The sequence below is a fragment of the Mastomys coucha genome, unplaced genomic scaffold, assembly GCF_008632895.1.
Source record: "Mastomys coucha isolate ucsf_1 unplaced genomic scaffold, UCSF_Mcou_1 pScaffold21, whole genome shotgun sequence".
Classification (NCBI taxonomy): domain Eukaryota; kingdom Metazoa; phylum Chordata; class Mammalia; order Rodentia; family Muridae; genus Mastomys; species Mastomys coucha.
In genome coordinates this window covers 69,789,755-69,801,766 of record NW_022196904.1, presented here as the reverse complement: position 1 = coordinate 69,801,766, position 12,012 = coordinate 69,789,755, and the positions used below count along the sequence as shown (strand labels likewise).

General features: G+C 50.7%; 2 protein-coding genes across 5 annotated transcripts in view; one reads left to right on the top strand and one right to left on the bottom strand.

Annotated features, from left to right (window-relative positions):
* Window positions 1-1,162: 1,162 nt before the first annotated feature.
* Mesp1 (mesoderm posterior bHLH transcription factor 1) lies at window positions 1,163-2,716 on the top strand. The gene is made up of 2 exons (XM_031384346.1): window positions 1,163-2,099; window positions 2,370-2,716. Exons 1-2 carry the CDS (start codon window positions 1,437-1,439, stop codon window positions 2,433-2,435), a joined length of 729 nt encoding a protein of 242 aa, XP_031240206.1. The 5' UTR covers window positions 1,163-1,436; the 3' UTR covers window positions 2,436-2,716.
* Window positions 2,717-8,111: 5,395 nt separating this feature from the next.
* The window catches only part of Wdr93 (WD repeat domain 93), a 49,218-nt gene continuing 45,317 nt past the window's right edge, over window positions 8,112-12,012 (bottom strand). For all 4 annotated transcript variants that reach the window (XM_031387080.1, XM_031387078.1, XM_031387077.1 and 1 more), the window contains one exon: window positions 8,112-8,384. In XM_031387080.1, the coding sequence (XP_031242940.1) occupies window positions 8,288-8,384 (97 nt within the window). In that variant the 3' untranslated portion in view covers window positions 8,112-8,287. The remainder of the gene's footprint in view (window positions 8,385-12,012) is intronic.

Sequence of the window (12,012 nt, the reverse complement as noted above, 5' to 3'; positions counted from 1 at the left end):
ACATGAGACCATGTTTCAAGAGGTGGGAGGAAGAACACTGGAGGGACAGCTCAGCACTTAAGAAGAGCACATGTTGCTCTTGAAGAGGACTCAAAGTTCTGTTCCCATAAGCCACCTCAGGCAGCTCACAATTGTCTCTAAGTCCAGATCCTGAGGAACTTGCCACCTCTGGCCTGTGTGGGGCACCAGCACAGATGGGGACACAGACACACATGTACACACACACACACACACACACACACACACACACACACATACACCCCTTAAAAAAGTAAAAGGCAGGCTGGAGAGATGGCTTAGGGGTTAAGAGCACTGGCTGTTCTTCCAGAGATCCTGAGTTCAATTCCCTGCAACCACATCACATGGTGGCTCACAACTATCTGTAATAGGATCTGATGCCCTCTTCTGTTTTGTCTGAAGATAGCTACAGTGTACCCATATACATAATACAATAAGTAAATCTATAAATAAATAAATAAATAAATAAATAAATAAATACATAAGGCATCCTATGAACCTAACAGGTGGCATCCTATGAAATAGTGAGATTATAAAACTGCCACTGGGACAGATGAAGATTTCTGCTTTTCGTTTTTTCGTTTTTGTTTTTTCCAAGATAGGATCTTATGTAGCCCATGTTAACCTGGGCCATATACAGCTTGGCTTGGCCCTGAACTCCTGACCCTCCTGCCTTCACCTCCCAAGTGTGCCACCACATCCAGCTCAGGGAGTTGAGTTTTGTCAAAGGACTTTCTACTCACGGAGGCCAACCAGAGCAGCAGAGCTCCCATCCTGAGAGGGCTGGGAAAGGCGACCAAGCTCCCTATCTTGCCAAGACTAGGAGTGACTTGTAGTGTGGGGAGGCAGGCTCACCTTTCCCCCTGCTCGGACAACCTAGCAACCCCACAGGTCGGTCGGGATGGTTTCTTTAATGTGGCTCCCACAGCCTGGACATCAGGGAGGAGGACTACAGGCCACCTCCGAGCTTCTGGGAAGGAATGAACCAGAGTTCTCTCCGTATCTAGAGGTCCTAGTCCACAGTTGGCCAATGCAATCTGGGAGTCTCTTGTTATACAATTTGTAAATTAAAGTGATGGGGAAAATGGGGTAGGGTCCCTAATAAATGAAAGTGTACCCTAAACCTAGGAACTAGACTTTAGTTCTCTGAGCATGGTTCTTTCAACTTGCAGGGCTGGCTTAACGTCTCCATCATAGGTGCCAGCCTTACTGAGGCCCCAAATATGGCCCAGGTAGAGCAGACTGGACCAAGGGGTCCTGCACCTCAGAGCCCCTGCTCTTGGTTCAAAGGGTTCAGGCCCTGCCCCCCTCCTGGCTCGAACCGGCTTTGATGTGCAGATGAGTTCTGGAAGGGGCCGCTTCACACCTAAGGCTTGAGATAAAGCTGCAGCAGACCCAAGGGTCAGGCCTCCGCTGCCATGGCCCAGCCTCAGTGCGCGCCGCTCTCCGAGTCCTGGATCCCCAGTCCTGCTGGTCTGCGGCCACCGATGCTTTCCGATGGGGACAGCGTCTGCTCCCCAGCCTGGTCCTCGGACTCGTGGGACGGTGCCCAGGCCAGCAGCCCCGCACCACCCTGCGCCCGCCCGGCCCGGCGTGCTGGGACCCCCGGTAGGCGCGGGACGCACGGCAGCCGCCTGGGTAGCGGACAGCGGCAGAGCGCCAGCGAGCGCGAGAAACTACGAATGCGCACGCTCGCCCGCGCGCTGCACGAGCTGCGCCGCTTCCTGCCGCCGTCGGTGGCACCTGCAGGCCAGAACCTGACCAAGATCGAGACGCTGCGCCTGGCCATCCGCTACATCGGTCATCTGTCGGCTGTGCTGGGCCTCAGCGAGGACAGCCTTCGGCGACAGCGGCACGAGGTGTCACCTCGAGGCTGCCCGCTGTGCCCCGACAGTGGCCTGGCGCAGTCGCAGTCGCTCGGTCCGCGTTTAAGCCCGGCCGCCTGCAGCGGGGTGTCATGGGGGTCCCCGCCTGCCTACTCTAGACCCCGAGTCGCCGCAGAATCGTGGGACTCATCGTTCCTGTACGCAGAAACAGCATCCCAGGAATGGCAGGAGATGGAGCCCAGCCCCTCGTCTCCGGTTAGTAACCCCTTCCGCGCGCTGTCCAGGTGGCGCCCCCTACTGTTGGTGCGCGACGCACATCCCCAAGTCGCGGACCAGCCTCTCTGCTGCACGCAGGCTCTCTCTTGCGAGCATCCCCGCGTGCCCTGGGTGCCCAAACGGGGTGGGAGGTGGACAGGTGGGGATTATTTCGCATTATTTGCTCGCTCAACCTTGAGCGAGGAGCGGAGGAGCGCGGACCTGACACTGGGGCAGGTGTTGATTGTGACGCTGTTCACTCTTCTGCAGCTCTTCAGCAGCGACATGTTGGCTTTTCTAGAAACCTGGACGCCGCAGGAGTGGCCGCCTGCCTGAAGAGTCGAAGGAACAATGCAATGGACGACTGTCACCCTGTCTGAGCACAGACACGTCCTTTCGTCTTAGCACCTTCCAAGGGAGTGGTTCCTGGAAGAGGCGCCAGTGATACCAACATGGGCATTCCTTGGGTGGGAGCTGGTCCTCAATCTAGACTGTACCTTTCCAGTCCTCCTTGGAAGGAGGGCCCAATAGGGTGCACGCTCTAAAGCGGAAGCAGGCACAAGTTCTGCCTGGTGTGTATTTATTTATTTGTGAATAAACCGTTTGTACTAGTGTCATTTGGAGGATTTATTTTACTTTCTTCCCCTATTTTGGGTGGGTGGGGGCGGGGACCTCACACTGTACTGGCCCAAACTCATGGTGGCACGAGTTCCCATGTCCCCATGCCCCCGTGCCATGCTGGAAGTTCTGGTATGTGTCAGGGAAAGCTGACATGGGATTGTCGAGAGGGAGTTTTGTAATCTACAGCCTGGAGACACAAAGGCCCTCTACCCTCTTCCCGGTCAACATCTATTCTGCATGGGTCAGTCTGAAAGGGTGGGGTGGGGTGGAATGGAGTGAGGGGCTTCCTGAGAGGAGGTGACAGGAAGTAGTTCCTCTTTTTTAAATTTAGGGAGGAACTGGATAAAACCAGAAAATACAACTCCATTAGTGGTTTTGTATCTTGGTTACCTTTGCATATATTTTACCGATGCATAAAGGTCAAGCACTGCAGTGCTCTGTGGTTGGAGCGGCGGTGGGGGCAGCGGTGGGGGCAGTGGTGGGAGCAGAATGGCTGGCTGCTCTTCTGGCCAGCTGGGCTGCACCTGGGGCATTGTCCCCAAATAAGATTCTCCCTGGCTAGAGCTTCCCATCTTCATATGGCTTGAAGATATAAATTACGTCAGTGGGAGAGTTTGGTTGATGTGATCATGGTTCCTTGGAGGCCTGGCTAGGATGGGATGCAGGACCTGTTGATTGCTGACCTGTGCTGCTGGAGTATGCAGCCTGGAGCCCGAACAGGAGGTGCAGAGAACCAACCAGTGAGGGGCACTGACTCATGGAAGTCTCTGCCAAGGGTGCAGGGGCAACTCTCTCTCTCCCCCTCAACTATCAGAAACTCAGGCCTTGGTATTCGTTTAGTTCTTTTAATAAGCATTTTATTGATATTGTTTTGAGATAGAGCCTCATTCTGCCAAGGGTGACCTTCCTTCAACTCCCGACTCGCCTCAGAGGATGCCGGGGAGACACGTGTGCTGCCACACTCTCATGCTTCTTTAGAAGACACACTTCAATGACTTTGGCATATCCAATTTATTTATTTTTGCAAGCTATGTGATTTATCACCGCTAATTTTAATTTTTATCACCTCCAAAAAGAAGCTACTGGCTAGATGTGGTGGCACACCTTTGATCTCAGCGCTTGGAAGGCAGAAGCAGGCAAATCTCTGAGTTCAAGGCTCTCAAGCCCTGTCTCAAGAAAAGACAACTAAGGAAGAAGCGGCAGCTCTCATGAACCCCACTGCTCATTAGCCTCGGCACCCACTAGCCAGCCCCCTGCAGTAGCACTTTATTTCTAATGAAGTTTATCTGTTGTAAGCATTTCCTACAAGAGGAAATATTCAAGCTGGCCATACACCTCTAATCCCAGTTACTTGGAAAGCAGGGGCGGGCAGATCTTTGAATTTACAGCAAGCCCAGTCTACATAGTGAGTTCCAGACCACCCAAGTCTACATAGGAGACCCAGTCTCAAAAACAAAAACAAAAACAAAAACAATTAAGAAAGAAAGAAACATGGAGTGTGGTCTTGTGTATCTGGCTTGTTTCAGAGTATGTGTCCAAGGTTTACCCTGATTAGCTCATGTTTCAGAACTCCATTCCTTTCTATTACTCAATACTGCATCCTTCACAGCTCCTTCACAATCATCCTATTCTTCTGTGGGATTTGTTGGAAATCCTCTGGAGGATCTTTTCCAGCCCTCTGGCTATGGCCAGGAGGAGTGGCCATGCAGTGTGGGGTCATGGTCCTGTTCTGCAGCTCAGGGCTTGAGCAGTTCATACAATAGCTGGTGTTTGGCTGCAGAGAGAGTGACTGTAAGGGATCACCAGGGGTGGAGGACCTCACACCTTCACTGGTCCTGCCCTTTCCCATCACTTCTGACTCCATCTGACACTCTCCTCCCAGTATCTTAACTGGGTCTGGACAGGAAGTCTTTCTGGCCCAGGAGCCAACCCAGTATAGAAAATCTATTTGCAAAGTAAAGACCCAGTGTTTTAGGATGGGGAATTAAAGTTATTAGCAAGTCTTTTCACAGATAAGTGGAACTCATTGGCCAGCCCCCTTCCTTGTGGAGGGCCTCTTCTCTGAGGGGCCTGGGAGCAGCCCACTGTTTATTAGCACCTGGGTGTGAATTTTCATTAACAGGCCCCTGCTAATAGTGACTGAGGCAGAGGATTGTCATAGAAAAGAGTCACCTCCCACTGCTCCCAGGCCCCATCCCCCCTTCCTGGCCCAATCAGCACCTGGAGGAAACCCCAAGTGCCAGTCCCCAGGAGGCAGTAGTCCTGCACCCAGGAAGGCACCCCAAGCCCAATGGTGGAGGAGCCTGTCACCCCATTTCTCAGCCAATCTAAGAGGCATCCCAATTCCAGGACCATCCTAATGATGGAAGTTATAAGGAAAGATGAGGTTCGAAGGCCCCAGCAGATGCCAGGTGTCTGTTAGGATTGACCCTGTGTGCTAGACAGCATCTCAACTCCTTCGAGTCCTTTGCAGGATCTGGAGAGGTCAAGGCTCAGGCCAGGAAGTGGGGCACTAGCACCATCACATGGGCATCTGGGCAGCGGGCCAGGGCCAGGGGCAACCCACTCTCAACCCTGCTGCCATTCTCCCAGAAAGGGAGCTGCTTTCTCCATCTGAGCTGGTCAGGACCAGCAACTGCAGAGCAGCTGCTGATGGCCAGGCTAAGTGTCCACGGATAAGAACTATGTGGTGTCAAGTCCCTGTAGCTGCAGAGCCCCTGTGAGGAGGGTGGTGCCTGCTGCTGCCTGACAGGTGCAGATATGGAAGGAGAAGCATGAAGAATCAAGAGATGCCTCCTACTATGGGAATTCTGGGGTCATGGACAACCACACAGCTGGTCAACAGCCCCAGAGGCATGCCAGCATGTGCACCAAGCTCTAAGGCATCCTAGCTAGCAGTGTGGGCTGTACTATGTGGTGCTGATAAGCCAGTGTTTTAAAGAGCAGCAGCCAAACTGATGGTTTACTAGTCAAGCTGGTGAGGTGGCTCCATGGTTAAGAGCACTTGCTGCTCTTTCAGAGGACCTAGGCTTGATTCCCAGTATCATGGCTCACAACTGTCTGTAACCTCAGCACAGCCAGTAACATGAGTCTGACACCCTCTTCTGGCTTCTGTTGGTACCAGGCATGCTCGTAGCTCACCAATATGAATGCAGGCAAAACACCCGTCCACCTGACAGTAAAAATTAATATCTACGCTGTTGTTATGAAGGAAGGCGGGCCACAGGAAGAGTGGTGGCCAACACTGTCCCCATTAGCAGAGGGCAGGTAGTCCCTGAGCAGGCTGCAGAGTTGGGTTTAGCCTCAGGTAGAAGAGAAGTGGGGCTGATGGGTCCTCAGAGAAAATGACAATGAGGCCGTGCTCAGACTAGCTGCGCGTGGGTTTTCTGATCACATATGGTGAATAAAGCCATCTAAGTGGGTAAGCACATAGCAGACTTCTGAAACCAGAGAATGGGAGAGCAGAGGGAAGGCTACCTCCTCTAACTACAAAGTCGTTTGTCCCAGGCCAGGCCATGCCACACTATTCACACTTTCCCTCTGGTGTCACCACAGCAAGAGTGAACGCTGTATTAGCTTTCCTACCTGGGCTCTGTGTACATCACCCCAGCACTGCTCGCTTGATGCTCCTGGGGAAATGCCCTCTCTTAGAACCACCAGGCCCCTCCTCAGTGGATGGTGCACTGACCCCTAGCTAGTGTGTCTTGAGCCCTCATAGCCTGGAATGGGTTTTGCCCAGTCTGGTTCCTCGCTGGACCTTATGGATGCCACGCTTAGGACACCTTTGAATTTCAGGCTCTTCCTCTTCGCTTCTCCATACTCACAGGAAGCAGAGAGGGCCTGAGTCATTGGTGGACATAACAGAGTAGCTGTAGCTGGCAGGACATGTACTTGGGACCCCTTCAACTTACCTTACTAAGCATAGCTCTCCTCTGGCAGTTTGTAGTTTGAAGGGGCAGACATCTATTGTCCCTCAAGGGATGGACATGGGCCACAAGCCTGTGCGGCTGACATTGCCATATAACTACAGTTGGGCCAGGGAGAGGCAGGCTTGGGACTCTGCTAGAGCCACAAGGAAAGGGACATGAACTGTATGTGCTGTGTGAATCCTTCTCTGGTCATTTCTGTGTTCTGGGTGCCAAGAGTACATTGGGTGTCATGGCTGTCATGGATGCTATTTGTGCCTGAGTACTATGTGTGTCATGGATGCTCACCCCAGCTGAGAGCCTAGCTGAATGGGCCAAGGGGAATGTGAGAAACTCACATGCTACCTCCACACTGTTCCTGGGGCACCACAAGTGTTATTCTTGGCTGGTGGCTATTCCAGCCAGCTAAGCCCTTTCAACTGTGGCAGTGGAGCTAGGTTTTTGGCTTGTAGGAAAGTTGATCAGACTGTTTGAAGTTGTTCCAAGCAATATAACTAGGGTCTGCACTTCCCTCTGTAAGTCAAAGATGAGGCCTGTCGCTGAGCATTTGGGTCCTGTGTTAAGTTAAAGCTGAAGTCCCAAGGCTTCCAGCTCATTCCAAGGAAGCACTGTCAGGGAGGAGAAGGGAGAGGGAAGGAGGAAAAGAAGAAAGGAGGGAAGAGGAAGGGAAAGGGAGAGAGAGGGAAAGGAAGAAGGGAAGGAGGGAGGGGGCGGGGCTCTGTGCTGAGTTCTTACTCCCATGGGGGAGAGGACAGAGCAGTGTCATCCGGGGATATTAGGTCAGTCCGTATCAGTGCCAGCCAGGGCAAGGCATGTGGCTCAGAAGAAGAGTTGGATGGGGGCACCACGGAGTGGCAGGACTGACCTACAAGGTCGGTCACAGCCCAGAAGCAAACCCCTGGGCCACCTAGAGCCCAATGGGAGGTAGCTTCCCGCAGTTCTCAACATGGCCACATGGTGTCCTCAGAGAAACAGACATTTTCCTGAACGTCTAGGAGTGTGGCACATTTTTTTCCTGGGAGGAGCAGTTTCTGGAATACAGCCAAGTGCCTCTCTAGTCTATCAGTTCCCCAGGATATCAAGCCTCTTCTAGCAGTCATCTCCCGCCAGGCTCTGACTCTCTGACCCATCTCTCAAAGCTATGTGGCCTAAGGCTCTATCACTTACTTCTACTCTTCTGGCCCTTCTTTTCTCTGGGGCCCCTAACCCAGGACCTTGGTCATGCTAAATACATACTTTCCCACCACGTCACACTCCAGCCCTTCAGGTAGATTCTGTGAGGAACTGCTTAGAGTTGGAGAAGTGTGTGGAAAGAAAAGGGGCCACACAGTAGCTTGTAGGCAGCCATCTTCAGGGAAGTAGTTCCCCTGGGCCCATGTGGCTAGTGGTCCTCATTAGACCTTTGGGATCCAAGAGCTGAGCCCTGCTGGAGTCAGGGCTGGGAGGCAAGGATGAGCCACGTGCACAGCAGCTGCCAGCCTGTTTATTTAAATGACACATCTAAACTCCACGAGACATTCAGTATTTGAAGGTCCTCTAAATACCTTGGCTCTGCTGGCTCCGGGCTTTGAGCTGTGGCCCTCTGTTGCAGTCTTTCTACCTTGCGGTGTCCTGGGCAGGGGCTGTGGAGTCCCAGGGCGCTCACTTCTTTAAGAGTTCTCTCTGGAGCATGATGGAGTACTTCCTCAGCCTGGACCACTGCTCATGCCCTTTAATCTGGATCTTTGCCATCTGGATACTGAGGGCCACACAACCAGACATAAGAGGTGTCACCATAGCTGCCCAGCTCAGTGGTCCCCTGGCTGTTTCTGAGCATTCAGGTGGGAAACTCTGGCTTCATCTCTGTCCCCTGGCCTCAGCCTGACAAGTGGCAGGTATCCAGAGGAAGGCCTAAGTAAGAATGGCAAGCCTGGTGTTCTATGGCACAGGCACCAAGAGGATGGGACGGGAACTGAGGACCTAAAAGCCCATGTACAGACAAACTACCCAAGGCCATCATCCAGCCTCCTAAAGGAGGGTAATCACACTACAGCAGGGGTAAACACTGGAGACCCTCATCTGCGTGACAGAAGCCAGTTCTGAAGCTCAGCGACAGTGACTCACATCTGTAGAGATCAGAGGTCAGCCTTTTAAAAATGAGAAATCAGGGGTTGGAGTGATGACTCAGTGGTTATGAATGCTTACTGCTCTTACAGAGGACCCGGGGTTGTTGCTCCACACCCATGAGACAGCTCCCCAAAACTTACAGTGCCAGCTCCAGAGACACAATGCCCTGTTCTAGCCCCTACAGACACTGGTATGCATGTGCTACACATACAGACAAGAACACGCACACAGACATAATTTTTAAAGACTTCTTTTTAGAGCTGGAGCGATGGCTCAGTGGTTAAGAGCACTGACTGTTCTTCTGAAGATCCTGAGTTCAAATCCCAGCAACCACATGGTGGCTCATAACCATCGGTAATGAGATATGATGCCCTCTTCTGGTGTGTCTGAAGACAGCTACAGTGTACTTATGTATAATGATAAATAAATCTTTTTGTTTGTTTGTTTTTTTGTTTTTGTTTTTTTGTTTTTTTTCGAGACAGGGTTTCTCTGTGTAGCTCTGGCTGTCCTAGAACTCACTCTGTAGACCAGGCTGGCCTCGAACTCAGAAATCTGCCTGCCTCTGCCTCCCAAGTGCCGGGATTAAAGGCGTGCGCCACCACCGCCCGGCTAAAGAAATCTTTTAACAAAAACTTCTTTTTAAAGAGAGCTGTACGGAAATGCCAAGGGCTGGGAATCTAGCTCAGTGGCAGAGGATCTGCCTAGCGTTCCAAAGGCCTGTGGTTCCATACCAGTCAAAACAAACAAGCAAGCAAACAAGCAAGCAAAATTTAAAAACCATATATATACTTGGCTGACCTGGAACTCAGTATATAGACCAGGCTGTCTCTGAACTCATGGGCATCCACTTGCCTCTGCCTCCATTGTGCTGGGATTAAAGGCCTGTGCCACCATGCCTGGCTCTATAAAGTTTTTCGAAAGATTTACCAAATCAATGCATGCTCAGCATTCTTCACTGGCAAGACGAAGTGACAAGGTCAGCACTAACTGCTTTCTCTCTGGATCTGGGGACAAAGACTATTCTTTGTTTTGTTGTTTTTCATTTGTTTTCAAGACAGAATCTCTATGTAGCTCTGGCTGTCCTGGAACTCCATCTTTAGATTGGGCTGGCCTTGAACTCTGAAATCTGCCTGCCTCTGCCTCCCGAGTGCTGGGATCAAAGGCATGCACCACCAATGATTTCAGTATATAGTTCAGTCACAGTTCCAAAGGTCTCTGAGGTTTCCCACAGTCACCACTAGTGGGCACCAGAGCCAGTCTCCCACACTGTACCTCCTGGCTTGCAGGCCCACAGCCATATTTCAGAATGAGCCCTGATGTGGAATTCTCAGATTCTCAAAGATTTACCTCACCTGAGGAAGTAGTACCCTCAGCCCCACCCCTTGAAATAATGCGTTTTTCAATGAGGGAAATTAATCCCTCAGAGTCTGATAAACCAGTAGTGACTTTCTCTGAAGAAAATGCCAGACAAGACAATACTGATGTTCCCCAAGGCCCACTGATAGCTTCTTCTAGACCTACAACTAGACTCAAGGCTAAGCAGGCCCCTTGGGGGAGGTAGAAAGTGTAGTCCATTAGGAAATGCGCTACACTACTAAGGAGCTTAATGAGTTTGCTAAGTTATTCAAGCAGAAGTCTAGGGAATATATGTAGGAATGGATTTTAAGGGTGTGGGGTAATGGTGGAAGGAACATAAAACTAAGTTTATGTCCATAAAACATAAAACTGAGTTTATTGACATGGGCCCTCTGAGTGGAGGTTCTAGGTTTAATATGGAAGCTTACACAGTTAAGAAAGGTGTCAGAAGTTTGTTTGAATGGTTGGCTGAAACATTAATCAAAAGATGGCCTACCGAAAAGGAGTTGGAGATGCCTGATATCCCTTGGCTTAGTGTTGGCGAAGGGCTTTTAAGGCTCAGGGAAATTGTAACACTAGCATGGATACACTGTGTAAAACCTAATCCTGCACAATGGGAAGATCCAGAAGACACGCCCTCCACTAATCCTATAAGACAAAAACTGGTGAGAGGGGCGCCAGCACACTTGAAGAGTTTTGTTGTTGTGCCAGACCTTAGGGTTGGAGGCACTCAACTGGATGAATTAAATGTATTTAAATGAGCATCTGAGTAGCAAGGGCCAGGTGGCAGCATCGAATCGCAGAAACAAGGTGATCGTAGTTATTTTAATGGGCAGCACAGACAAAACAGCACTTATAATAACCTAGCTGGTAATGATCAACACAGGAGAGGCGAAGTTTATAATGGCATAACTCGTGTGAACCTTTGGTACTGGCTAATCAGTCATGGTGTTTCCAGGCATGAAATAGACAAGAAGCCTCCGGAATTTCCGTTTGATCTGTATAAGCCCTTTCTCCCTACTCCTTATGCCTGGAATGTCTGTCATGCAGTGCAGTCTTGTCCTGTCCCCTGCTCCCCATCGTAATGCCCGTTGACCATGAGCTACAATCTACAAAGCTATAAAGCCAAACAAGCCTTTTCTACTCACAAGTTAATTATCTCAGGTATTTTGATACAGTGCCAGGAAGTTGACCAACACAATAAAGATATATCTCAAAACTAAAAACCAGGGGCCAGGGAGACTACACCATCTGTAAAGTGACAGTGCAAGCATGTGACCAATGCTGGAAAGGTAGGGACAAAGGACCCCCGGGGCCCGAGGCCAACCTGGCAAGCCCCAGGCCAGAGAAAGACTCTGTCTCAAAACAAACAAACAAACATACAAATGGGGTTGAAGATGTCTCAGGAACTAAGAGCAAGTACTGCTCTTGACAGAAGACCTGCATTTCATTTCCAACACCCAAATTGAGTAGCCAACAGCTGCCTATAACTCCATCTCCAAGGGATCAATCCCGGTTTCCCAGGGCACCTGAACTCACATGTATGTGCACCCACACACACCAGTACAACAAAACCAACCAACCAAATAAAACTGAGAAGCCAAACTAACTCAAGAGAAGTTCCCAAGGTGAATGTTACCTAAGGAGTAAGAAGGAATAGCATCGGAGGCACCACACACGTGTCTCCTCGCACGACCATGCACATGTATGCACGCATTTACAGAAAGTCATATTCTGAAGCAATATGAAGTCAGATAAAAGCATGCACATGAAACATGATCTTAACTGGGTGAAATGCCAAGCTGAGTGACCAGGAAGGAAATGTTAATGGTGGTGCTGATTGCCACGGACACCTGCGTGATGGCGGTATTTGAGGCGAAAACTTCAAGGAAAGTCAGCCTCCT

Excerpts from the sequence above, each read along its gene's own strand:
- Mesp1 (XM_031384346.1), top strand. The coding sequence starts at position 1,437 with ATGGCCCAGCCTCAGTGCGCGCCGCTCTCCGAGTCCTGGATCCCCAGT. Across the intron at positions 2,100-2,369 it reads AGCCCAGCCCCTCGTCTCCG|CTCTTCAGCAGCGACATGTT; the intron begins GTTAGTAACCCC and ends ACTCTTCTGCAG.